Source organism: Orbicella faveolata, unplaced genomic scaffold (assembly GCF_042242905.1).
Source record: "Orbicella faveolata isolate gen_17 unplaced genomic scaffold, um_ofav_v1 contig_24, whole genome shotgun sequence".
Taxonomy (NCBI): domain Eukaryota; kingdom Metazoa; phylum Cnidaria; class Anthozoa; order Scleractinia; family Merulinidae; genus Orbicella; species Orbicella faveolata.
Genome location: NW_028301552.1, coordinates 10,283,015 through 10,310,594, shown reverse-complemented (window position 1 = coordinate 10,310,594; position 27,580 = coordinate 10,283,015). Strand labels below are relative to the sequence as shown.

The 27,580-nt window shown below is 38.8% G+C and overlaps 2 protein-coding genes across 2 annotated transcripts; both read left to right on the top strand.

The window, feature by feature from the left end:
• The first annotated feature begins 242 nt into the window (after positions 1-242).
• On the top strand, positions 243-7,456 carry LOC110060966 (matrilin-1-like). Its single transcript, XM_020767779.2, has 5 exons — positions 243-406; positions 4,630-4,740; positions 4,910-5,494; positions 6,496-6,636; positions 7,245-7,456. Exons 1-5 carry the CDS (start codon positions 334-336, stop codon positions 7,376-7,378), a joined length of 1,044 nt encoding a protein of 347 aa, XP_020623438.2. The 5' UTR covers positions 243-333; the 3' UTR covers positions 7,379-7,456.
• Positions 7,457-7,525: 69 nt separating this feature from the next.
• On the top strand, positions 7,526-26,102 carry LOC110060965 (polycystin-1-like protein 2). The gene is made up of 20 exons (XM_089292277.1): positions 7,526-7,532; positions 7,838-7,960; positions 8,129-8,713; positions 9,611-9,751; positions 10,835-10,960; positions 11,415-11,537; positions 11,707-12,309; positions 13,135-13,275; positions 13,637-13,768; positions 14,228-15,002; positions 15,534-16,104; positions 16,216-16,419; positions 16,724-16,849; positions 16,977-17,174; positions 17,262-17,510; positions 19,058-19,768; positions 20,049-20,285; positions 21,697-22,974; positions 23,622-23,790; positions 24,001-26,102. The coding sequence occupies exons 1-20, from the start codon at positions 7,526-7,528 to the stop codon at positions 25,242-25,244; spliced, it is 7,743 nt and encodes a 2,580-aa protein (XP_089148403.1). The 3' UTR covers positions 25,245-26,102.
• Positions 26,103-27,580: the final 1,478 nt, after the last annotated feature.

Genomic DNA, 27,580 nt, shown 5'->3' with positions numbered 1-27,580 from the left:
TCTTACCAACATTCACTCGTAATAACACATTTAAAAAAAAAATGTTGAATAACGGTACATCTGTTAATATTTAATGAATTATTTCCAGTTTACAACGATATTCATTTTCGCTTTGTTTAACTTACCAGCCACGACACTACACAGCTCTTTGTCTAAATTACCAATGAGATGTAAAACATTGTCAGTCAACTGATAATTATTGCCCACGGTATTTGAAACCTACGTAAGTGGAACCTAATTCACGAAGGAGGTAAAAATTGCCACTTATGTTTTGCATACCGTTTTCTTTGAAACATGGCAATTTACCAAACTTCCTTGAGTTAGGGATTTATCATGCCTACCGTTTCCTTCTGTTGTGTTTTCATCTTGCTGTCTACTCTGACAACGAAGACTCATTGTTCTTCAGGTTAGAACCTAGATGTTTATTGATCTTGATCTCTACTACATGATGTTTAACTCCGATGCTCGAAGACATGCATGCAGCTGTTTTGTTCAGTGCAGTTTAAAGTCAAGTTACATAGAAATGACAAAGGACAATCCCCTATGTACAAGAGCATGCTTTGTTTTCTGTTAATTCTGACCAGGAAAATTATCAATGCTATCTACTCAGATAAAATCTCTCAGACGCCCTCGGCGGACTCTCTTGTTAGCTGTTTTAACGCAGGAGGGAGATAAAGTGTTAATTATTGTTAATCCCTTTTCTATTTCAAAGACACCTGCTATAGAATAAATAGAATAAAGTGTCTTGCCTAACGAAACAAGCAGCAGGACACTCGCTCCAACTTTCGAATTTCGTCCCCAATAAATCGACAAAGATGACCAAAAGTATAGCTATCTTAATTAAACAACCTTGCCCTGTAGCATAGCGATTCCTCTTTGAGCAATCGATAAGCGTTCTCGAGTCAAACGTCACGGAGTTACGTTTGGCAGAAGGAAGCCACACTTCAACGTTTACTTGGAGGGAAGGTGATTCGTCTACAGTACCAACAACGTTGCACGTAGACCACAAACTAACTCTCCTAGTAGAGTTAACGCGAGCTAAATCTAGGTCTTCATTTTGTCATAATTCTTCTCGCGTAAAAGTGCCAGTCGCTACTAAAATGCATCCCCCGGCCATTCAAAGAAGGGACAGTGGAAAAATTGATGCTTTGACTGAAGTAACTTCGACTATCGACTTTATCAATCGAGTTTGAAGTTATCTGTATAACAGAAGTTCCGTTTTCAATTGAAAACTAAATTCAGCAAGGTAAGGATATACCCAAGGCTGAAATTTACATTTTTGAATCTTGATAGGAAATAAAATACGGTAAAATCGCTTTGAGAAAACATTAAAAGAGATTTTCACATAATAATAGAAACTTCTATTGCAAGCTTCTGGAAATGATAATTTTTTAAGCGGAAATTGTATTATTCGATAGGATGTCTTTCTCGCCAGGCTCGAAAGCTATGGAATTATTACAAAGCATCAATTAAAATACAACGTCTTGCTAATGCCACTTCTTTGCATGGAAAAAATTCGAAAGACTCGCAGTAGCTTACTTCGAAAAAGAACGAGGGCCTGCTATGCTAGTCCAATGAGGGTATCCGCTCTAGCGTTTATGGAATTAATTCGGGGAAAACATCAGAACACATATCGATCGTGGGAGGCGAAACTTTCAGGAGGCGACTGAGGAACGTTAAATGTGAATGTGATACTGATTTCAGAGTTGATATTGTAAGTTGAGAGAAGACTTCGAACCGAGTCTGACCAAATTTGAAAGTCTGACCAAGGGATAACGTAAGAACGAAGCCATAACTGCAACGATTTCCTAGTGTCCGGCGTTCGCTTAAAAGGGCTATAATTAATCCTGCAAATAGCTTGCGTAGTACCAGGAACTTTTATCGTATTTCAACGTAGTGGGATTATGAAATTCTAATCTTAAGTTTCGTCGAGCCTTGGTTGCTGCTCAGCAAAGAAATCAAAACCTGATTGGCCTACGTTTCAGCAATAGTTTCAAGCTCAGTATCGATAAAGAGAAGCGAAATACGCGCCACTTTTTGTGCGAAAGCCTTCACGGAGACTGGCTTTTTTATTTTTACAATACTTTTTCCCCCTATCTTACGAATACTTTTTTCTGTCAAATGTTAATACGCACAAAATTAAAATTGTAATTTCTACGGAAATATGAGAGGAACGTTAAACGCGAACTTGATAGTGATTAAAGGGTTGATAGTAAGTTAAGAGAAGACAAAGAACTGACTCTGACCAAATTTTAGGGTCCGGACCCAAGGGATAACGCTACAAAATAAGCCATGTATGCACAGTTGTCTTGACGCCCGATGAGATAAACTGACAAACAGAAATTTTTAAACTTCCTGCCTTTAGCACTTCATATTAAAATGACACATTTCACCAAATTGGTTTCATGACGGTGCATCTCTTGATATTTAATGAATTGTCACCAGCTAATGAAGACATTCATCATGTTTTATTGTTACTCATCACATCAATATATAATTCGCAAAAAAAAGAATTCTCTATCGACAAGGTTTGTTTTCCTCTAAAGCCACTTCTCTATGCAAAACCTCAGAACGAGTAAGCAGTCTTACTATACTTTAAATGACGTGCCGGACGAGTCTTCCGAAGACCATTCAACGCTGACACTTAATTGCGACTTCCGCTGCGTTGGTGGCAATGAAATTCTTTTTAAATATGAATGAGAATTGCTACCGTCTTTCGTTTCCGAACAATAGAAGGAGAAAACCATTAACACAAACACCAAGTTCAGTCTACCTTGTGAACACAAACTTAGTCCTGCATGAATAATTCCTTTAAGTATTTACAACTCTGTCAGCTTTTCCGCGCCAAACGTAGCGTAGATATGTTTGGTCCCACCATGCCAACCATCAATGTTCTGTCCGCTGACCATTAAATCTAGGGAAGCATGCACAGCGTGTTTAGCCTGTGGGAAGAGAGAAGGCATCATTACTTTCCAGCCAGTAATTGTAGCATGTCGATATTTTTAATCTTCGGTCTATGTCTGGGATTTGAAACCAGAAACACACAGATACTTTCTTCTGATATGCGTACGTTATCTCAATATAAATCGCTGGGAGAATTTGTTTGTAGATAATTTGTTTGTGCTGGAATTCATTTTGAAAAATTTGATATCCATTTCATTTCAATTAAGTTTACATAGCTAAAAATCTAAATTACAAGAGTAAAACAAGGAAGAAAAATGCCGAATAAATGGATAAAGTTGAGCGTCAACCTGAGGATCAGGCTGCTATGCAAACACTAGCATGCCAGTCGTGCGGGTTGTTTTTCACATTAGGGATCTTCCAATGATAATTTTTCCAAAGTAATTTTAGCGCGTGGTCAGTTTTAGGCCGTGTCTATTTGAGAAAAGATACTTGATTGGTCAGTTTAAATGTCATCATAAACTTTACGGCTTGGTTTTGTTAAGTAAATATGCAAATGACATGAAAAACTTGCACCTGGACTTTCGGAGCGCAATTCGTAAGAGAAGGAGAAAGATATCTTTTCCGCTTCAAACCGTTCAGTACTTTTCGAGAATCGACTCTTGAGCGTGTTAGAAACCAATTCTTGTCAGCAGTGAGCCATGGCGCCTCAGGTGAATCAGTCATGCAGAGAAATATCAAGATTTATTTTCGAAGTAAACTTCGGATATCAGCACAGAGAAGATAACTTTGCTAACCAGCGCTTTGAACATGCTACTCAAATAGACCTTTTTCGATCCAAACAGTGGTAGTTTCGGATAAATTCTTACAAGCGGGAAACAAATATTTTAGCTGTCCTGCGCTTTGAAAAACCTTTCGAAAGAGATGTTTTTCGCTTTAATCCGTTCAGTTCTTTTCGAAAAACGACTTTCGAGTGGGTTAGAATACGAGCCTTGGCGCCTAACTTTCCTCAACAAGTTAAATTAAGTCGCGTTAATCAATTATGCAAGGGAATGACGCGAAGAAGATAATTTCCCTTCCCAGCGCTTCTAGAATGGTTTCCAAAGATACATTCCGCGATGTAAACAGTGCCGTAGCTCAAAACAAATTATTTTTTATTTCGTCAGGTTTAGAATGTCAGATTTAGATGGACGCGACGCGATGATCGTTGGACATGGGCTGCGCGATCATGGGGCCGAGGTTAACTTTCACAGCGCGACGTGAAGCTTAAAATAGATTAAAAATAAACTTTCATGGCGCGCGGGGATGTGTTATCATCGTTTCACCGCTACCAAAATAACTCGACGAAAAGGATTTTCCTTTGAAGATACCAAAAATGGAGGAAATTTTAATTCTTGGTTTAACTTAACGAGTGAACAAGCTATTTGCCAAAATTTGCACAACTACATGCCTGGTATCCTACTCAACGATACACGGTAAACGAGTTATCAGAAGTAGGAAACCATTCTTGGCGCAAAATATGAGGCTGTTCACATTTTTTATTGGCTGCTATCTGCTATATTTTTGCCGTTTTAAACTCCTTCTCGTGGATATTTAATATTTTAAATGTATCCAATGAGCTAAGTGGTCCAATTGCAGTGCATATACGGACCACAGAATACTAAGTACTTGATTGAAATTTCAATGACTCCTGTGAAATTTTCTTTCTTCTAAATTACATTTAAATAGACATCAACGAATGCCAAGCTTGTCACAAAGACGCGTATTGTACCAACTATGATGGAGACTATACCTGTACTTGTGTGTCCGGGTACACTGGTAATGGCACGGTATGTATAGGTAGGTATCATGTGAGGTATAAAGTAAAAACAGTCGTGTGTAGTTTTGCCCAACAGGCGGACGCACTCATCGTGTGTGGATCAAAGCCTAACTGGGTTACTGTTTAGGGACGAATTCCTCTTCGTCCTTTGACCCTGAACAAATGCTCTTTTCCACTTCTTTTCCTCAGCGCCAGAAAAATGCCAAGCACCACTGGACCTAATCTTTTTACTCGACGCATCAGGGAGTGTTGGAAAAGACAACTACGTAAAAGAAAAAGAATTCATTAAGATTGTGGCAAGCAGATACGAACTAGGGAGAACCAGCCAAGCTGCTGTTATTGTATTTAGCAGTCGAGCATCTAACAAAGTTCCGCTAGGCTCGAAGAACACAACGCTATCGTTTGCTTCTGCGGTGGACAATATCCCGTATGTCAGGGGGATTACCCGTATTGACCTCGCACTTCGTCTGGCCTACGATGAGTATTTTTCATTAGAAGTCTCGAACGATACTCAGAAACTAGTCATATTGTTGACTGATGGGATACAAAGTCGATGGCCTGATATGAATCCACCTTACATTCCAATAAATGATACAGTACAGTTCCTCCGTTCCAAAGCAGCTCGCATCTATGCTGTTACTATTGGGAGTAATATTAACATGACAGCGATGAAGGCTGTTACTGAGGAAGATAACCATATATTTCAAGCCACTGAATTCAACGATTTGGTAGCAAAGGCCGACTCAATTTCCAAGACATCATGCGTCGACGCTCGTGAGCTATTAATTTTGTATTGCCCACAAATTATTAACCTGTAAGGTTGTTTTTTAGGCTCACAAGATTGCTAGTAGTAGTAATAGTAGCAGTAGTAGCAGTAGCAGTAGCAGCAGTAGCAGTAGCAGCAGCAGCAGTAGCAGTAGCAGTAGCAGCAGCAGCAGTAGCAGTAGCAGCAGTAGCAGTAGCAGTAGTAGCAGTAGCAGTAGTAGTAGTAGTAGTAGTAGTAGTAGCAGCAGCAGCAGCAGTAGTAGTAGTAGTAGTAGTAGTAGTAGTGGTGGTGGTGGTGGTGGTGGCGATAGTAGTAGCAGCAGTAGTAGTAGTAGGAACTCGAGCAGAAGTTCAGTAGGAGTAGGAGCAGACGTAGGAGCAAGACCAGGAGCCTGGGCTAAACTACGAGGAAAATCAGTTGCAGGAAAAAGAGTGGAAACAGGAGCAGGAGAAAGACTAGGAGTAGGGAAAGGAGAATAAGCTGAAGCATAAGAGGAATGGAAAATCTTTTGCATGCCTTTCTCTTGCTTTTTTTGCGTCTATCCCTAAGTTAGTGGTTGGACGATATACCAAAAATTATGGTGTACGTTCTTTTTCATGTGCTATACTTAAACACTTTCGTTACTTTCCTCGCTGTTCTTATGCTTTTATTTATGCTACTGGCAGAGAAACTCAATCCTGGAGGTACGAACTAATTGTTTGGGTAAAGGGGAAAACCGGTTTGTTTGTTTTTAACAGATTATTGTAAATAAACAATGGATCTTCCACAAGTAATAACAACCTGAAAGATACACTAAAGTATAATTGTGACCTTCCCGGAGACTTAAACAAGTTAGACAGTATTGCTCCTCCAATGTCAATGAAAAAAGATAGTCTTTAAATTAGTCTAAATGAGTTGAAAAATGAACAATTAGCAAAGGTTTGACATAAATAGCGATGAATTATTTCATACCCATGAGCTTGAGGCTGATGTAGAATTAGAATCTTATGTATTACTTACTTTTCTCTAGTCCACACCCAAGGGATCACGTTTTGCAGTTCTGATCCACAAATGACAAATTGCGAATTTCCAGCACATTGCGTCAACTCGAGTACTGGTTTTTCGTGTATATGCAGCGATGGCTTCGTTGGTGATCCACCCCTGTGTGAAGGTAAGTGTTGCTAGCTTGAAATACACATGTTGTCAAAAGGACTTCTAGAAAAACTATTCTGGACACCACGTTGGTTTTAGATCATAATCTAGATTTAAATTGCTTTCTATGTACTTTGTGACTCTCTTGTTTAACTTTGCTAGTGTTTTTTTTTTTCTGACTTTCTCTTTTTGCAATATGGTTACAGTTTCAATTTTTAGTTCCTTAGTCATTGGTTAGACTTCCGCTAACTTCAGGCAAAATTCTTATATTTCTTACACTAGCATTGTCTTAGTAGTTAGATTTGTTTTGCAGTAAACGATAGAGTAGTAATATATATCTTTTTTTTGTGAAAACCTGACATAAAGTAATTAACAGCATTTTATTTAGGGCGTGTAACAAAATTTCCAAATGCTTTGCTTCATGCACCTGACTATTCATGAATTTTCAGAATTGCAGTAGTGACGGGTCATCACGGTCCTTCAATTGCTTTAATTGGACTAGATCTTTGAATTCCAGCTGATGGCATACACAACTGCTTACCTTTTTGGTTATGAATTTAAGCACCCAATAAACTGAATTAGTATAAATACTTTTTTTTTTCTCAAACACCTCTTTCTAATTCCAAGACGTGAATGAATGTAGCAATGGCTCACATAGCTGCCCGGCCAATGCCTACTGTGTCAACAACGCAGGCTCGTACAACTGTTCATGCAACCAGTCGGGATACAGTTATGACGGCAGCATGTGTTTAGGTATGTAAAATTTAATTCTGTATTCCAATGCTTGAATAGCGTTTTCATACCTTTAATAGTGAAATCATTTCAAGGAGAGCAATTGCAAAGAAAAAAAAGCAAACAAATATTAAATAAAGGAGCAAGAAGAGGGGCAAACTGCTAAACCACTTTCAATGAAGAGTACTAGAGACCGCCTGAACTTGCGACATATACACACATAGTCGATCTCATTTTATGTCACATGGTCAGGTGATCTCCATGTTGCTTTACGGATGCGCCTGTAGTCGAACAAACTGCCCCCAATAACCAGAACGAGAAGCAGAAATCTGCAAACAGTTCACCGTTTTAAGTCATAATTCAAAGCCCAGTACAGCCATAACCTGCTCATATCCTATGTTGAATACTGGGTAGTTGATTCAAATTTCCAAGAGAACAGCCATATGAGATTCTTTTCAAAATTTTTTCGTCTATATTGTTTTAAATAGACATCAACGAATGCCAATCTCTAGCAGATGCTTGTCACAAAGACGCGTATTGCAGCAACTATGATGGAAACTATACCTGTGCTTGCGTGTCAGGGTACACTGGTAATGGCACGATATGTATAGGTAGGTATTACGTGTGGTATGAGGTAAAAGCAGTTGTGTGTAGTTTTGACCCAAAAGCGTGCACAATCATCATGTGGCGATGTAGGCCTAACTGGGTTATATTTTAGTGGCGAATTCCTCTTCATCCTGTGACCCTGAAAGATAACCTTTTTTACTTCTTTTTCCCAGCACCAGAAAAATGCAAAGCATCACTAGACCTAATCTTTTTGCTCGACGCATCAGGGAGTGTTGGAAAAGACAACTACCTGAAAGAAAAAGAATTCATCAAGATTGTAGCAAGCAGATACGAACTAGGGACAACCAGCCAAGCTGCTGTTATTCCATTTAGTTCTCAAGCTTCCAACGCAGTTCCGCTAGGCTCGACCAAAACAGCGTTATCGTTCGCTTCTGCGGTGGACAATATCCCGTATGACGCAGGGTCTACCCGTATTGACCTCGCACTTTGGCTGGCCTACGATGAGTATTTTTCATCAGAAATCTCGAACGATACTCAGAAACTAGTCATATTGTTGACTGATGGGATACAAAGTCGACGGCGCTATATGAATCCACCTTATATTCCAATAAATGATACAGTACAGCTCCTCCGTTCCAAAGCAGCTCGCATCTATGCTGTTACTATTGGAAGTAATATTGACATGGCAGCGATGAAGGCTGTTACTGAAGAAGATGACCATATATTTCAAGCCACTGAATTCAACGATTTGGTAGCAAAGGCCGACTCAATATCTAAGACATCATGCGTCGACGCTCGTGAGCTGTTAATTTTGTATTTTCTATAAGTTATTAACCTGTAAAGTTGCTTTGTAGGTTTACAAGCTTGCTAGTAGTAGTAGTTTGCTAGTAGTAGTAGTAGTAGTAGTAGTAGTAGTAGTAGTTTGCTAGTAGTAGTAGTAGTAGTAGTAGTAGTAGTAGTAGTGGTAGTAGTAGCAGCAGCAGCAGCAGTAGCAGCAGCAGCAGCCGTGAGTAATAGGAACACGTGCTGGTTCACAATAAGGAGTCCAGTAGTGGTAGGGGGAGACGCAGGAGTCTGAGCTAGACTACGAGGAGGATCAGTTGCAAGAAAAAGAGTGGGAACAGGAGCAGGAGAAAGACTAGGAGTAGGGAAATGAGAATAAGCTGAAGCATAAGAGGAATGGAAATCTTTTGCGTGTCTTTCTCTTGCCTTTTTTGCGTTTATCCCTACGTTAGTGATTGGACAACATACCAAAAAATTATGGTGTACGTTCCCTTTCGTGTGCTATAGTTACATACTTTTCGTTACCCCCCTCGCTGTTATTATGCTTTTCTTTGAGGAATTGGCAGAGAAACCCAATCCTGGAGGTGTCGTACTAATTGTTTGGGTATAGGGGAAAACCGGTTTCTTGTTTTTAACAGATTATTATCAATAAACAGTGGATCTTTCTGATGTAATTACCAACCTGAAATATACACCAAAGTATAATTGTGACCTTCCCGGGGATTAAAACAATTTAGATAGTATTGCTCGTGCAATGTTAATGAAAAAAGACGGTCTTTACACTAGTCTAAATGAGTTGAATAACAAGTGGTTAGCGAAGGTTTGATATAAACAGCGATGACTTATGTTACTCCCATGAGCTTAAAGCTGAATCAGAATTATAATATTGTGTATGACTTACTTTTCACTAGTCCACACCCAAGGGATTACGTTTTGCAGCAGTGATCCACAAATGACAAATTGTGAATTTCCAGCGCATTGCGTCAACTCGAGTAGTGGTTTTTCGTGTATATGCAGTGATGGCTTCGTTGGTGATCCATCCCTGTGTGAAGGTAAATTTTGCTTGCTTGAAATATATATACGTGTTGTCAAAAGGACTTCTAAGGAAACTATTCTGGACACCATGTTGGTTTTATATCGTTATGGAGATCTCAGTTGTTTTCTATGTACCTTGTGACGCTCTTTTTTAACTTAGCTATTGTTTTTTTTTTCTTTTGTTTTTTTTTTTTTTCTAACGTTCCTTTTTTTCTTTGCAATATGGTTACAGTTTCAATTTTTAGTACCTTATTCACTGGTTAGGTTTCTCCTAATTTCTGACAAAATTCTTGGGTTTCTTATATTAGCATGTATTGTAGTCAACTTCAACACACTACTTGGCTTTAATCGATAAGACGAAATGTGCAATTTAACGATAGGGAGCGAAGAAAGCGATGAAAAGGGAGCGGTTGCTACAAACAAAATAAATTACAAGTTATAGACGAATACAATAAAGAAACAGAAATAACGAGCCGAAGGAAGACGATACTTACAAACGTTGTATGACTAGGAAGCTAAGGAACATACAAGAGGAAAACGGCAGGGCGGTAAATGAAACGAGATGATAGTAGCGTCGCGATGAAAAAGCACAAATAAACTAGAAAGAGCATACAAAAGGGGACTGAAACAAAGCAAAATTATGCGAAAAAACCTACAGAATATCGATAACGTGAAAGCGAGATAAACGAAAAGAATGCGATGATCACGAAAGAATGCATGCACAAACGGAAAAAATAACAAAGAATTAAATTGCGGCTACAACAGCATGGTTTAGATTTGTTCTGCAGTGAACGATGCAATAGTAATATATGTATTTTTTTGTGAAAACCTGACATAAAGCAATGGACAGCATTTTATTTACGGGTTGTGTAACAATATTTCCAAATGCTTTGCTTCATGTACCTGACTATTCCTGAATTTTCAGAATTGCAGTAGTGATGGGTCATCAGACCTCTTGAATTGCTGTAATTGGACTAGATCTTTCAATGCCAGCTGATGGCATACACAACGGCTTACCTTTTTGGTTATGAATTTAAGCACCCAATAAACTGAACTAGCATAAATGCTTGGTTTCTCAAACACTTCTTTCTAATTCCAAGACGTGAATGAATGCACCAATGGTTCACATAACTGCCTCGTCAATACCTTCTGTGTCAACACCGCAGGCTCGTACAACTGTTCATGCAACCAGTCGGGATACAGTTATAACGGCAGCATGTGTTTAGGTATGTAAAATTCAATTTTCATTTCCACTGCTTGAATAGCGATACTTATACCTTTAACGGTGAAAGCATTTGAAAAAGAGCAATTGCAAGGAAAAAAAAGAAAAAAATATTGAATAAAAGAGCAAGAAGATGGAGCAAACTGCTAAACCACTTTCAGTGAAAATTATTAGAGATTGCCTTCACTTGCGACGTATACAGACATAGTCGATCTCATTTTCTGGCACATGGTCAGGTGATCTCTACGTTGCTTTACGGATGCGCCTGTAGTCGAACAAACTGCCCCCAATAACCAGAACGAGAAACAGAAATCTGCAAGCGGTTCATCGTTTTCAGTCATCATTCAAAGCTCATGTACAGCCATAACCTGCTCATATCCTAAGTTGATTCAAATTTCGAAGAGAACAGTCACATGAGACTCATTTCACATTTTTTTCGTCTATATTGTTTTAAATAGACATCAACGAATGCCAATCTCTAGCAGATGCTTGTCACAAAGACGCGTATTGCAGCAATTATGATGGAAACTATACCTGTACTTGTGTGTCAGGGTACACTGGTAATGGCACGATATGTATAGGTAGGTATTACATGAGGTATAAAGTAAAACCAGTTGTGTGTACTTTCGACCCAAAAGCGTGCACAATCATCATGTGTCGATCTAGGCCTAACTGGGTTATATTTTAGTGGCGAATTTCTCTTCATCCTGTGACCCTGGACAGATTAGCTTTTTTACTTCTTTTTTTCAGCGCCAGAAAAATGCCAAGTACCACTGGACCTAATCTTTTTGCTCGACGCATCAGGAAGTGTTGGAAAAGACAACTATGTAAAAGAAAAAGAATTCATTAAGATTGTGGCAAGCAGATACGAACTAGAGAGAACCAGCCAAGCTGCTGTTATTGCATTTAGTAGTCGAGCCTCTAACAAAGTTCCGCTAGGCTCGAAGAACACAACGCTATCGTTCGCTTCTGCGGTGGACAATATCCCGTATGACGCAGGGTCTACCCGTATTGACCTCGCACTTTGGCTGGCCTACGATGAGTATTTTTCATCAGAAGTCTCGAACGATACTCAGAAACTAGTCATATTGTTGACTGATGGGATACAAAGTCGATGGCCTGATATGAATCCACCTTACATTCCAATAAATGATACAGTACAGCTCCTCCGTTCCAAAGCAGCTCGCATCTATGCTGTTACTATTGGAAGTAATATTGACATGGCAGCGATGAAGGCTGTTACTGAAGAAGATGACCATATATTTCAAGCCACTAAATTCAACGATTTGGTAGCAAAGGCCGACTCAATATCTAAGACATCATGCGTCGACGCTCGTGAGCTGTTAATTTTGTATTTTCTATAAGTGATTAACCTGTAAGGTTGCTTTGTAGGTTTACAAGCTTGCTAGTAGTAGTAGTTTGCTAGTAGTAGTAGTAGTAGTAGCAGCAGCAGCAGCAGCAGCAGCAGCAGCAGTAGCAGCAGCAGCAGCCGTGAGTAATAGGAACACGTGCTGGTTCACAATAAGGAGTCCAGTAGTGGTAGGGGGAGACGCAGGAGTCTGAGCTAGACTACGAGGAGGATCAGTTGCAAGAAAAAGAGTGGGAACAGGAGCAGGAGAAAGACTAGGAGTAGGGAAATGAGAATAAGCTGAAGCATAAGAGGAATGGAAATCTTTTGCGTGTCTTTCTCTTGCCTTTTTTGCGTTTATCCCTACGTTAGTGATTGGACAACATACCAAAAAATTATGGTGTACGTTCCCTTTCGTATGCTATAGTTACATACTTTTCGTTACCCCCCTCGCTGTTATTATGCTTTTCTTTGAGGAATTGGCAGAGAAACCCAATCCTGGAGGTGCGCACTAATTGCTTGGGTATTGGGGAAAACCGGTTTCTTGTTTTTAACAGATTATTATCAATAAACAATGGATCTTCCTCATGTAATTACCAACCTGAAATATACACCAAAGTATAATTGCGACCTTCCCGGGGATTAAAACAATTTAGATAGTATTGCTCGTGCAATGTTAATGAAAAAAGACGGTCTTTACACTAGTCTAAATGAGTTGAATAACAAGTGGTTAGCGAAGGTTTGATATAAACAGCGATGACTTATGTTACTCCCATGAGCTTAAAGCTGAATCAGAATTATAATATTGTGTATGACTTACTTTTCACTAGTCCACACCCAAGGGATTACGTTTTGCAGCAGTGATCCACAAATGACAAATTGTGAATTTCCAGCGCATTGCGAGAACACGAATAGCGGTTTTTTGTGTGTATGTAGCGATGGCTTCGTTGGTAATCCACCCTTGTGTGAAGGTAAGTGTTGCTAGCTTGGATATACATGTTGTCAAAAGGAATACTAGAAAAAAGTATTTTGGGCACCATGTTGATTTTATGTCGTCATCGATATTTAAATTGTCTTGTATATACCTTGTGACTCTCTTGTTTAACTCAAGTTATTGTGTTTTTTTTCTGATTTTCTTTTTTTTGCAAGTTTCAATTTTTAGTTTCCTAGTTATTGGTGCGCTTCTCCTTATTTCAGACAATTGCTTGGGTTCCTTTCTTGCTTTTCAACAAAATTAATTTGTATTAAAGTTAATGACCAGTAGTTATCGTCCTATACACCCGTATAAACCTGAGAAATCTTGTTGCTCCAAAAATATCAACTTTAATGTTTGAATCCATTCTTTATATAAAGACGTAGACGAGTGTGAGAACCTTTCCCGTTGTGCTGAGAATGCCACCTGTACGAATTTGGATGGATCTTATGACTGCAACTGCTCAGCAGAGGAATCCCATCACTGCTTTGGTATGTTTAGACTAATTGGAATAAACAGTGACTAACAGCATGCGCCGGCATATTGAAATATCTGCCGACGTGGTCTTAGCAGGTAACCTTAGTAAATAGTTGTAGATCAAGAAAACGTCACGTGGGGCAGTGGTGCTTCGATGAAAAGTACATAAGGATGAAGATAAGTAAATGCTAAAAATCCTTGTAGTGCCGAAAACTATATAATTAACCAATACATTACAAGCTAGTGTAACTGCTTGATACTGATACCAATTATTTCTTCTCGTACTAATGCTCAGCTGAGATAATTAATGCATTACGTCTCCTAACATATTTTGATTATTTAAGATCTAACTGTTGAGGAGAAGAAATAGGGATATCATTTCAATGCGCCGCAAAATTGTTAGATTTAAGACGAGTTCATATCTATGGCTCAAAGAAAAAGATAATTATACGATTTTTCTCTTTTTCATTCAGGGAATACATTGTGTGACATTCCACGAGTAAGAATAACTAATGTTGGACGGACCGTGGATCAACCCGCTGTGGTTCAGTTGAGTTCATATTACACATTTGAAACAAACATTGAAGTGAGGTGCGCTCAGATATGGGCACAAAACGCATTTTGGATACTGGCGGATCCTTTGCTAAACGATCCTGAGGCTATTTTGAATGGAACTATAGTCTCAGCGAACACAAACGAATGGACTCTCTCCGACCATCATTTACCATTCGCCCATGATCTACACGCTTTATACTTCATTTTTACGATAGCCCAAGGAGACAGTAATAAAACAGAGGAGGTATATGATAAGGGTTATATTAAAATAGAACCCTTACCACTGGTTGCAATAATTTCAGGTGAAACTGAAATAACCAGAGGAAATAAGCAGAATGTCATCCTAAATGGATCCAAGTCTTATGATCCTCATGTTGGCCGTGGAGCCCTGGAGACACTGACATTTTATTGGCTTTGCAAGAAATCGAATGAGCAATTCCCAACGGAAAATCTGCTTGAGATCCAGGTGGTGTCTGTTCCTTTGCATGCCTCTGGCTCAGATGGAGGCTGCTTTGGTACGGGTATTGGGAGACTGGAATCGACGGAGCCTGTTGTAGTGTTGAACGCCTCAGTAATGGAGAACACAAACGCCTCATACATCTTTCAACTTATTGTAACTAAAGACGCCAGAACGTCGAGTGACATAAAAACTGTTCACGTAGTCGAAGGAAGCCCTCCTGAAGTTTCACTAAAGTGAGTATATATTGATTGAAATGGACAAATAATGCACATGACATTCAAAAACTGGCCGAATATTTGTTGTTTAATAAATCCGATAGAGGCATCTACAAAATAAGAAGTCATTTATCTGCTCAGATAAGTCACACACTCACAAAAAAACAAACAAACAAATAAACAAAAACAGAAACAGAAAACTGTGGAATGTTGGAGCAATGTTTCTCATTATTGACAATAATCGTGTTAATTAATATTGCTGTAGTCTCCACCATGGAGAAAATGAATATCCCTGATTGGATAAATGCTTAGTAGTAGGACCACGTAGAAATACATTAGTTATTTTTCTTATGGGCTATTTTTTCAGGTAATAGAAGACGAAACGTATTTTTTAAAGCTTATTAGCGCTTGAAGGACATACAGCAATAGGTGGCTACTTTAATTTGGTCTTCCTCTTCCAGACGTTCCATTTGGAGATTGTGGTAGCCTATAGACGCGCATGATATATTTTATCCCTGTAATCGTTTCTATATTTTTTTTCTCCAATAGCTTTGTTTTAAATGATCGTTTAAACGTTATTCCATCCGCGCCGCTGACCATCTCAGCCGATTATACGGGCTACTCGTGTGATGATAAAGTGGAGTACCGATGGATCCTTTACGAAGAAGACAAGGACGCAGGGTGGATAGAAATTTTAAACAATCCAGAATACTCTAAAATCCTCGCTATCGATCCAAAGACTCTAAAGGACAATACAAAATATCGATTGGAATTGACCGTGCTATTTGCCAGTGAAACCCCGTCTACAAGTGTGCAGGTTTTTAAGACTACAGTCCTTCCGCGTGATGGCTCGTGCACTATAACACCTGACACTGGCGAAGCTGTTTATACTTCATTTGAGTTGTTTTGTTTCGGTTGGTCCGCTCTCAATGAAACTTTCATCTATGAAGTGGAGATAATTGGAGATGGTGATATACATTATACCTTGTATTATGGCCGGGCTAATAAACGGACATTAGTTTTACCGCAAGGAAATGCATCAAATGAATATTTATCCCACGTCAAAGTATTTGTTTCAAGGAGCAATGGTGCTACTTCTGAGCTGGATCTTGCTGTAACGGTATGAATTGTGAATTGAAGTAAAGTTTCGCGTGGGTCAGTGATATATTGACAAATTAAAACATTTGGATGCCATACTGAACTAATTATGATGCTTTGTTAATTACTGTAGGTGACGCCACCCGAGCCTAGAGCGGAACAAGATCTTTTCAAACAACTGCAAAAGTCTCCAAGCCTGTTTGAGGATCATCTTAACAGAGTGGATACGCACAGGGCCTGGCAGCTAATGACAGCCATGTTGTTGACAATAGAGACACAAGTATTGGTGAACCGCAACTTTTCCAACACAACAGTATCGACGAAACAAAAGAGTGATGTAATTATTAACCTTTAAAGTGTCCTATCTAAATTTAAAGAGAATGTGGGGTTACCGTATTGCTTAATAATACTTGTGGAAAACTAAACAGAGAACTTCATTGCAGGGATAACAGTTTGGCTATTTCAATATTGTGAAAACTTTGCGTTAATTTCGTATTAATTTTGCCGGACGGGATCATCAGTTAAACGTGGTTGCTTTTTACAGTTCTATTTGTTTTTAGAAAAATTAATATATGTGTTTTTCTTAAAGTAAGAGAATAAGTCAAATATATAAAGAGATGATTACTGTGACGTTTTTGCAGCTCAGAGACATTGCCCTAAAGAGGTTTCAACTTGCAGAGCTCGATGATCTTCCAAGTGTGGTTTTTATCTCAGCATTTTTAGCGACAGCTGGAAAGAATGTCACCAAGTTATCCCTCCACAGTAAGGTAACATCTCATGGAAAATTATAAATCCCTGATTTTACTACGTTTCAGACGAAAACAAAAGTCTGACAAAAATCTTGCGGATTGTCTCGACCAAGAAATCACAGTATAAACATATTTTCTTCGGCAGGACCTTCTCCCGATAATATTACGCAACATAACTGATACACTGCATTCCAACGCTAGGAATATGAAAGCCAAAGACGACAAGTTTATTTTCCAAGGAGTATATAACTTGCTCTATGGAACTGTTGAGTTGGGTATGGTGTCTGCAGAGGCGGCGGCAGTAATTGGGGACACCAGAATTCTTTCTGCTGACCAAGTGAAGGTACACTTTTGAAAATTAGTTGCAGAGAAAAAGTATTACTACCGCTCTCTCTGAGAACTGAGTTTAATTTGATTTCCATTTTTCCAGGCAAAAGATATTGTCTTGGAATCGATGAGCATTGTCAGAATGCTACTCCGCACTTTGGCGATAAGATCAGCAGTATCCCAATCTCCTAAAAAGTTCCATGTACCAGGAATGGATGTCATGCTGGGTCGCGAAACATCCTGCGGACTTGAAGAAAAACGTTTGAACTTTTCAGAGGGTCAGAGCTTTCAACTTCCGCAAAATATGAGACAGGCATTTCCTAATGAACAGGTCGAAGAGACTGAATATCGAGTAAGTGCGGTCTATTTAGTGTAATATTGTTTTTTATTATATAGACGAGTGTTTTACCGGATAATACACCACTCGTAAAATTCATACGAGACTCGGGTGGCGTATATTCCATATCCTCACTAGTGAAGATATCGATTACTTCACTGATATCATGTTTGACCATTAAACTGCACTTAATTTTTTTGGTGTATGATCGAAACATCTTCGGATCTTCCTCAAAAGTCTTCGGCAGTCTTCGTTTATCTTCGGCAACCTTCGTGTTCAACTTTATATATATAGATATCAAGTTGAACACGAGAAGACGTATTCCATATCTACGCGCGCATATATATTATCCTCTATATATTAAACACCATTACGGCCGTAAAGCACTATATATGTATATATGTGTCTGTATTCGGACAAACAGCCTTAGAATTTGACTTGCCACTGATAATCTTGATACAATTGTGTCCTAGAGCTAGCTTCGATAAGGCTTATCGTAGCTCAAATAAAGGGAAATGACTCTCAGGGTGAATGCCTTTTTAGGCCAGAAAGATTAAATTCACGGTCTTTTCATTGAATCATGAATTGTGCAGTTTAATTAAGAGTGCTTTCAACATGAAATTCGAGTCTAAATCAATACAAACGTACGCATATCAAAACCCCGACGGAGAGCTGATCTATGGCTTTCTAATGACCTGAATCGTCCTAAATGTACTGAACAAAAGCTTTCTACATCGGGAATCGGTTAAACTTCAAGCAAAGTAAGCCTTAATTATGAGTAAGTGACCTATAAATAAGAATAAATATATAAATATATGAAACATGCCGCAATACGTTCTCTACATTTCATACAGGTAAGATTTACAAGCTGCTGCCATTAGGGAAGCAAAGAAACAGAAACAGGAACAAAAAATCACAGGTTACACGAACGAAGGGGTTCAAATCTACGGGAATGTTTTTGGCAAATCAGTAAGATACTGTACATAAAAAAAAAAGCCTTGCCATGCTTGTAAAGGCCGTTGAAGTCAGTGGAAATGAATTGAACGAGCCAAATTCAGCTAAATTAGAGGTTAAATTGATCATTTGACTTGTCGCGCTAATTTAGACACGCTTGCCCTCTGCGATTTCACCAAAATGACCCCATTATGTCTTAACTGTCAATCATTGCGACAAAAGTACGAAAAGCAGCCAAACCGTGCATTAATTCTCATAGTTCAAGGTTGGTCTGGTCTGACATAAGCAGAGTGGCTGGTGTCATTTGTTTTGAGTATGAAACTCCCCAATTTACGTACTCTAAATGTGGATCAATTTATTCATCTGGAGTCGTATTGGGGAAGACGGGCCTCAGTCAAAAAACTGAGTTGACAAGGACAGTTACTTTATTACCATAACAACACTACCTAACAGTCAATCTGCACGTAAATTTGATTCATTTCCATGAAATGATCTGCCTTATCCGAAGCTTTACATTAATAGTAACATTAAATTTTTATTTCTTGTTTGATTTCCTAAGCTATTTCTTATTAATTTATTATTAAACTATGTGTGAATTCATTCTACAGATGATTCGCACGACGTTTAATCCATATCGCTGGGACGTGAGCTACCAACAAATAAAGTCGGAAATACTGAGTCTTGAATTCTCAGACAGTAAAGGAACAGTATTACCCGTTGGAGGAAATAATATAGATATCGACATCAAAATACCTCTTAATTCTGAAATTAACTCTTCAAAGAACTACTTCTTTATCAGACCACTAATGATGCGATACCACACTTTGGAGCTCACGGATGTTTCTGATTCTATGATCATTGAGGTGAAACCAACAAACCTTAGTGTCACAATGGTAGTATACGTTAAATATGGAGAACGCCCAACGGTAAACAGTTACAGTTATACTGCCATTGTACCTGATTATTCGTCTTGTAACTGGGTCAACGAAAGTGGTCGGTTTGCAGCAAAGTGCTCAAGGAATCCATTTAAGATCATGTCTACTGCAAACTTCAAACAGGCAGGTACGTATTACGTCGGAGTGTTGTACGCCGAAAGTGGTGACTTGAATCGTACTCGAGTTAGACGCTCGTGTTTTGGAAGAAGACGAAAGAAAAGAGACTGTGTTGAACCTAAGCCACCTCCATTGAAAGGAATTGAGTACAACAGAACATTAACATACAATTCTAGCACTGACCAGAACTATAGCGTCAGTGTCCGCAAGTACAGCTGCTACTATTTCTCATTGACGCAGGACAAGTGGACTAAAGATGGGTGTAAGGTTGGTTGGAAAGAATATTCTTGACTAAAAATGGCTTAGAATTATATCAAACACAAATTTCATTCGCTGCCTACCTTACCTACTGACAAACTTTATGGACTGACCGTGTTACCAACTGGCAGGCTGCAACAACACTTTCACTTTGACACCCATATAAGATGAACCACGATTACAGGCGTATGCCTCGGTTCACACTAGTAACCGATATTTCACCTCATAGTTGAATATTCTATATGTGATGTGGAACGAACTGCATGCAAACGTTTTTACTTTTATTTAGGTTGGAGATGACACGAACGACCAAATACTCCAGTGTCGATGCAATCATCTCACAGCTTTTGCTGGCGGCTTTGTCATTGCTCCAAATCCGATAGACTTCGACAAAGTGTTCATAGAATTTACCAGACTTGAAGAAACAGGAAATTATGTGGTTCTTGCAACAGTCTGTACTATTTTTGGTGTCTATATCTTGGTGGTAATCTGGGCAAGAAAGGCTGATATGTTTGACGAAAGAAAGGTAGATATTATAGATACATCCGAGATACAATCGGCATTGGCCAATTTTATCTAAATCAAAAGCTTCCATATTTATTTTGGGAGATACGATCATATTTATTTCCTTTCGATGTTTTTTTATCCATGGAAGGAGTTCTGATGCTAATTTTAGACGAAAGAAGTGAACAAAAAATTTAGATAAAAGTACCGAAGCGTAACTCTGAAGACCACCTGCCTTAACCGCATTACAAAATGCGCAAAAAAGACTGATTTGGACAAGCGCGTATTCTTAAGTCTTTTAAGCAGGAGTCTTTTGAGGAGGCGGCGTGGCCGAGTGGTTTACAGCGCTGGATTTGAATTCTGGAGGTCCCTGGTTCAAATCATCCGCCCTACCGCTATCTGAATTTGTTCTCGGTAGCCCTCGAGTTCAACTCCTCGACCGCTTTGTGTAAATAGCCAACTGGTCAGCCTCCAACCAGTTGGGATTCTTAATAGTTTATGTTATATTTGAAATATTTGTTTATTTATTTACAGTGTCTCCGATTAGCACATTTAATTAATAGTACTAAATACATTTGACACTTAACTAAAGTTATTATTATTAATATTATTATTATTATTTATGTTTTAATCGTATCTTTAACAAAATTCTCGATTGTGATTGGTTCTCCGCGCGCAAATTTGACCTTTTCGTAATTGGCTACCTGTAATTGGTTACTTACGTGATTCCCACGTCAATTACGCGCACTTCCTTCGCACTGTTTCCTACAGTTTTCAAAACATACGAAAAGCGTTACAGACGTTTCTGCTCAAAAGAAGTTGCTAAAAGACATTTTTATTTCTGAAATTTGTTATAGATACGATTAATTAGTAGTTGGACCTCGTGTCATACAGTTCAGGGAGTAATCGTGCTCGTAATTTCAAATCGGCCTCGCGCTTCGCGCTTGTCTGATTTTAAAATTACTCGCGCGATTACTCCCTGAATTGTACTCCATTCGGTCCAATTACTATTAGTTATTATTAAGCAAGAGACGTTACATACGATCATTAACTTATTACTGCGTGGGCGCATGATGCTCATTCTCACCTTGAAAGTCGCTAGTCCTAAATAGGCGCCGATTAAAAGGAATCGTTAAAGATTACATCTCTGCAATGGCAAATTCCCTCTTCAGGAAATCATGGCAGTTGTATTCTCGTCTTGGACTGGATATTTGTTTTGATGAATACAACTACCATGATTCCCTGCGGGCGCGTCTCATAGAGGTAATTGGCCATTTATTCGATCTATTCCTTAATATTGTATACACGTAAACTTCTGACTCATTTCAGGTGAAACTAACATGAACTTTGAAAAATGATGTATAAAAATATCAGTTTCTATCAAGCACAGCTTAGCTGAGTTATAACGAGTAAAATTGTTCTTTTCTTGGTAGCGGGGCCCGACGGTACACGTTACACCGACTGTCAGTGGCATACACACTTATTATTTGACTGTAACTACAGGCGTTTGGCGTAATGCTGGGTCGACGGCTAACGTTTTCATTAAAATCTACGGCACTGAAGATACTCTAGAGGCCGTTAATTTAACTAAAAGCTCTCCACCAGGAAGGAAGATGTTTGGAAGAGGAAGCGTCAATAGGTTTGTTTTCCATCTAGAGAAAACGCTCGGAAATGTAATTAAAATAGAAATGTGGCATGACAATTCTGGGAAGAATTCATCGTGGTTTCTGGATGAAGTTTGCATTGTTGATGAAAGTACAGGCGAGAAGTGGTATTTTTTCCACAACAATTGGCTTGCACTTCACAAAGGTGATGGATCGACCAAGGTTACCCTAATGTTCAATGATCCAAATCATCACGGTCCTGGATTGAAAAAAATGTTTTACTCTGTCTCTTCAGTGGACCTCGCGGATTATCATCTCTGGGCCTCTGTCATCACTAGACCACCGCGTAACCCATTTACACGTGTACAACGAGCTTCGTGTTGCCTTTCTTTTTTATATTTGGCGATGGCATGTAACGCAATGTTTTATCAAGTGACTGGAGTTTCCGATGAGGTGATTCAGATTGGACCGTTGAAAATATCACTCAGGCAATTCATTATTGGAATTGAGAGTTCGTTGATTGTTGCCCCAGCAAGTGTGTTGATAACTGTGTTATTCCGTTACAGAAAGGCTAAAACGTTCGAGAGTGGAGGGAACAAAGAAGAAACAGCCACTAAAAATAATGTTTCAAAGAAATCCTGGGCTGACAGACAATGTTTGCTGCCCCATCCTTTGTTGTATCTCGGCTGGTTTCTTTGTATTGCGGCGATAGTGTCTTCTGCCACTATAACAGTATTTTACAGTCTGCAATGGGGGAAGGAAATTGCAGATCAATGGCTGGCTTCTGTGGTTGTCTCTTGTATCAAGGATGTTTTCATCTGGCAACCGTGCAAAGTTTTATTCTTTACTTTTCTGTTGATTATCATCTCCAGGAGGCCGAAATCTCCCGACGAGGCGAGTAATAGCGTTGGATCATCGTTTACAGAGGAGATGAAGGAGCTGCGTGCGTATCAATTACAAAGGGCAGCGTTTTTTCGTTTTGCAAGACAGTTTGTTGCCTTCATGGTCTTCTATGTGTTGCTGATGACAGTTACTTATGGGGATAAAGATTATCACAGATATCTGATGAATAAAGGCACCCGAGATAGCTTTACTTCCTTCGACAAGGTTTGTGTTGATCAAAATCATCATTGACAGCATTTAGTGTTATGGAAAAGAGAGCTGGATGTGATAATGGCTGCCGTGATCAATCATCAGTTGATGTCCATCGTAGGGTTTGTTTCTCTTCAGAATAGGATATTTGGTACATCTCATAGCCTGTAGAGGGAAAACCGTCAATATGTCAATAAACTCTGTAAGGATATTGAAGTATTTTTTTTCAAAAACAGTTTATCATGTCTGAACTATTCCAAACATTCTCATTGCTCGGTTGCTCGCATTCCTTTTATTTGTTTGGAAATCTTATTTTCTGAAGACAGTCAAGAATGATAAAGACGGATTTTATCCCCACATAAACAGTAATGCATCAATTTAGATACCGAAAACATTAATTTTACAAACTTCGTCAACTAAAAAACCTCGATAATCTTTAAATACTGTCCTTCAGCGGCATTGTCCAAAAACAACGATAACAATAATTCAACAATAAACAAACGAACAAAAAACGATACAAAAGTTCAAATGAGGCTGAAACTACTCTTAATTACTACTTGCAATTTCAACAGTAGTTTTAGGCCTCATTCGAAATTTTGATTTGTTGAAGGTTGAAAGCTTACTTTTCCTCGTTACTTTTTACCCCCTTGTATCTCCTTTAGGTAAACACCGGCGAAAAACTATGGATTTACATGTTGCACAAGTTCATCCACGAATCATATGCCGGTGAATGGTACAATGGCCAACAGGAACAGACACCAGAGTATATAGGAAACAAAGTTTCAATACTAATTGGAATGCCACGACTTCGACAGCTGAGGATACAGGAAGGTAAATTATTTTAATTACAATAATTTTTTTTGGGGGGGGGAGGGGGAGGGGGAGGGGGTTGGTTGGTATTTACAACGTTATATATCTTGCAACTACTAGGAGATAAATTCAGAAGAGACTTACGGTCGTGAGCTACTGAAAGCCATTCCAATTATAAACATTCGTAACCGCAGCAGGATTATCTAATTTTAATGTTCCTGTTTCAATTAGATTCTTGCCGAGTGATGAAAGAGTTTGAGACGATCATTGACAAGTGCTACGATTTCTACTCGATGTCAGAGGAGGATACAACTCGTCTCTATCTCCCACATTGGATTCATTTGTCAGACGCGCAGCAGGATTGGGCCAACCTGTCACAACTCTGTCCCAGACCATGGCGTTATTCGTCACCAGAAGAGCTCAATAACTTGCCTTCTTGGGGACAGCATCATCTATATGACGGTGGTGGGTATGTTCTTGACCTTGGGTATGATAAACCAACTGCTATCCGTATGATGGAAGGCGTCAAAGACAAGGACTGGATTGACAGAAGAGCAAGGGCCGTTTTACTTGAATTCCAAGTTTTGAACTTAAACACTAATTTAATGAGCATTGTAACTTACCATTATGAGGTTCTACCGTTTGGATTTGGGCTTACTTACGAGAAGATTGACACGATAAAACTGTTTAATTTCCAAAATCTATCTTACAGTTTTTATATAACGTGCCAACTGTTGTTTATACTGGTGGTATTGCTGTATGTCGTCATCCTTTTAGTCAGACTATATCGCCAAGGATGTGCATTTTTTAAACGTATTTGGAACTGGATAGATATTGCACAAATTACGAGTGCCTCACTTGCCATTGTGTTCTACATTATAAAGGTAAAATTTATGCATGAGAGTATACAAGAACTTCGAAAGAACCCGTTTGTGACAGTGAGTTTCCAGTTTGCAATTTTCTGGACTGAGGTTGAAAATGCTGCTCTCTCTTTCGCCTTATTTATTGCCACTTGCAAAATTCTTCATTTTGTTCGTCTCAATCCACATGTGCAAATCTTAGCATGGACAATTATTACGGCGAGGCACGACATTTTCTCATTTTGTGCCCTCTTTGGTATACTTTTTGTGGCACATGTCCATTTTGCTTATTTGGCTTTTGGTAGCTCTGTGTTTTCGTTTTCATCCTTTCTTCGCTCGTTCGCTTCTGAGTTTGAAATGTCGCTGGGTAAAACAGTACACTTCGTTGAAACCAATGATGTCAATAGAGTTTTGACCTCACTTTTTGCTGTCAGTTTTATGCTGACGCTTGCAGTTCTTCTTGTCAATATTTTTGTATCTATTATCGATATAAATTTACATGACGTGAAGGAAGACGACGAGAAAGTAAAAGAAGCGTCTATCATGGGAAAGTTTATTGAAAAGTTTTTTTTTGGTTTTAATTGCAAGACTAAAACAGAAAACACCCAGAAATAAATTTGAAATTAAAAAATACATTATTACGAATGCTTACTCGCCACATCATGCTTTAAATTAGTACTGTACGGCGGTAGGTAGCTGAAAAATAATGTGATAATCTGTATTCCAGTTGAACAGTGTTTACATTATTAGAGACGTAATGAGAGACATCTCCTGAAATTAATCTATGTCGTTTAAGTCGTATTAAGAGTCGTTAGGTTAGCGGTTTTCAGCCTATAAATAGTTTCCTTTACGTTACTACTTTAGATGGTTATTGACTGATCAATGCCATTCTGAAGTTTGAGATTTTAATAGTAACTAAATCCCTGCCGGGCAAAAAGCCTTTTGTTACCTTATACTTTGTCAAGACGATATTCTAGTTATAAAAAACTTCGTATAACAGTTTACATGGCATTATCCAAAAGAGTAAAAACCACCTCCACGTTTTATGTAAAATAGGGAGTTTAAGAAAACCACGACGGCGACGGCAACGGGAACGTCGCTAAACAAAAGATTTAATTTGGAGAACAATGGCTTTGCACGTGCGTTATAATTCTTGGCACATTTCTTTACCGTCCTCGGCAAAACAACAACGTGAAATGACCAAATTCTGCGTTGTCTGGAGAACGTGAACCACGAGGACATGATTTTTAAAAATTTTTATTTCAAGTTTATCGCTGTGTCCCAGATTCAGTTTCGTGAAAGTTTTGTCAGTGATAAACAAAGTAAATGACTTTAGGGTATCGCGAGATTCGTAGGTAAAATATAAAGTCATTTTTTAATCGGCGTTGTCCTCGGCGTCGTCGTCGTGGCTACTTAAACTCCCTAATACCTTTTTAAGCGGCGTTTCCAGATTAAATACTAGTAGTAATCAGAGATTATGAGAGTGCGTTCGATGCTTTCACTTTAGTATATATATATATACATATATATATATATATATATATATATATATATATATATATATATATATATATACCGTAAATAAATGATTTCACTAGCTGACTTTCAACCTTTGTCTATTGCTAAAATCAACATTTTTCAGCAGCAACAGAGGTTTTACAGTCAGATATGCATAGTGTCAAAGTCCATGCTAGTGAAGAGGTCACGATTTGTTGATACGTTAGGTGACGCCGCCAGTTTCTGTAGACTCTCAAGTATATTTAAATTACGTACATTATTCTAAGCTAGCATTTGCAATCGCGTGCTCGTTTCGCGTGGCCGTTTATCGTGAACAAACTCTGTGCGACGAATTCGAGTATTTCCCCTGATGAATAAAGTAGTCTTATGGATCTTGCCTTCAGAGTACTTTTCCACCGATTCCAAACAATAAAATTTCGACCGGATAAAGACTGAGCTATCTGTCGCGACTGAACTAATCAACAAATGCAATCAAAATGTAGCTGTTCCCACGGTTATCATTCCAAAGCCAAGTCGCGTTAATAAACAAGGACAGTTCCCTCAAACGTCGATAAATGCTACCGTCGAAGCGTTTAAATTTGCCAAATCTAACGCTGAGAGCACATAATAGCGAAGTGACGGCGACTGAATGGAAAGTCAAAGAAAGATCCATCGGAAAGACGAGCTCACGTGACCTGCTCACATACTCACATGTTCGCCACATGTCTTATCATATGTCTTAGCATTAAACCGTACCAGTTTAGTTGGCGTGACATACCCCTGCAAAAATCAAGCGGGGTGGCCATTTTGGTGCCCTTACAGGAATGTGGTTTTCTTGGCCTTGTCCGTGGACAGGATTACCAACTCTGAAGTGCCACAGGTCAAAATTAGGTTTGCGTTCCACTTCGTCGAACGCAATAATTTTTTTGAAAAAAGCTGTTGAAACTTGTTCAGCTTTTCAATGAAAACGAAATAGCTCGTGGGGGCGTTTCTTTGATAAATAATTTTCGTTCAGTAAATGTACGAGTAAATTAAATGGAATGAAATGCATCCACTCCTGTGGCAAATTAATCTTAAGGGGGGTCGTCGTCTTCGCTAATCACGCAGCCGCGCAAAGCAGGAATTTGTCCTTTTTATATTTAATTGTCATATAATAGATATGTCAAGGCTCTAAGTACAACTATCTACGTGCGTTGCAAGGTTTCACAAAATAATAACCAGTAAACAACCTTTGATATGGCTAGAAATCTCGGACACGCAAGTACAGTTGAAAAGTCCAGATTAAGCAAAAGCGAGTCACATAATTCCTCACGACTTAGAGACTTGACTGAGAAAACAGATTTAAAATCCCGCTTACCTGATCACTCCAGTCCAAAGTCCCAAGTGTTCACTCACTGTCTTTTGCTATGAGCCGAGACCCAAAATATCCTTAGAAAATTGTCGGTTTCTATGTT

Coding starts and splice junctions, on each gene's coding strand:
- LOC110060966 (XM_020767779.2), top strand. CDS start 334: ATGCCTACCGTTTCCTTCTGTTGTGTTTTCATCTTGCTGTCTACTCTG. Junction 407..4,629: donor GAAGACTCATTGTTCTTCAG/GTTAGAACCTAG, acceptor ACATTTAAATAG/ACATCAACGAATGCCAAGCT. Junction 6,637..7,244: donor TGATCCACCCCTGTGTGAAG/GTAAGTGTTGCT, acceptor TCTAATTCCAAG/ACGTGAATGAATGTAGCAAT.
- LOC110060965 (XM_089292277.1), top strand. Junction 13,769..14,227: donor GGAATCCCATCACTGCTTTG/GTATGTTTAGAC, acceptor TTTTTCATTCAG/GGAATACATTGTGTGACATT. Junction 15,003..15,533: donor CCTCCTGAAGTTTCACTAAA/GTGAGTATATAT, acceptor TTTCTCCAATAG/CTTTGTTTTAAATGATCGTT.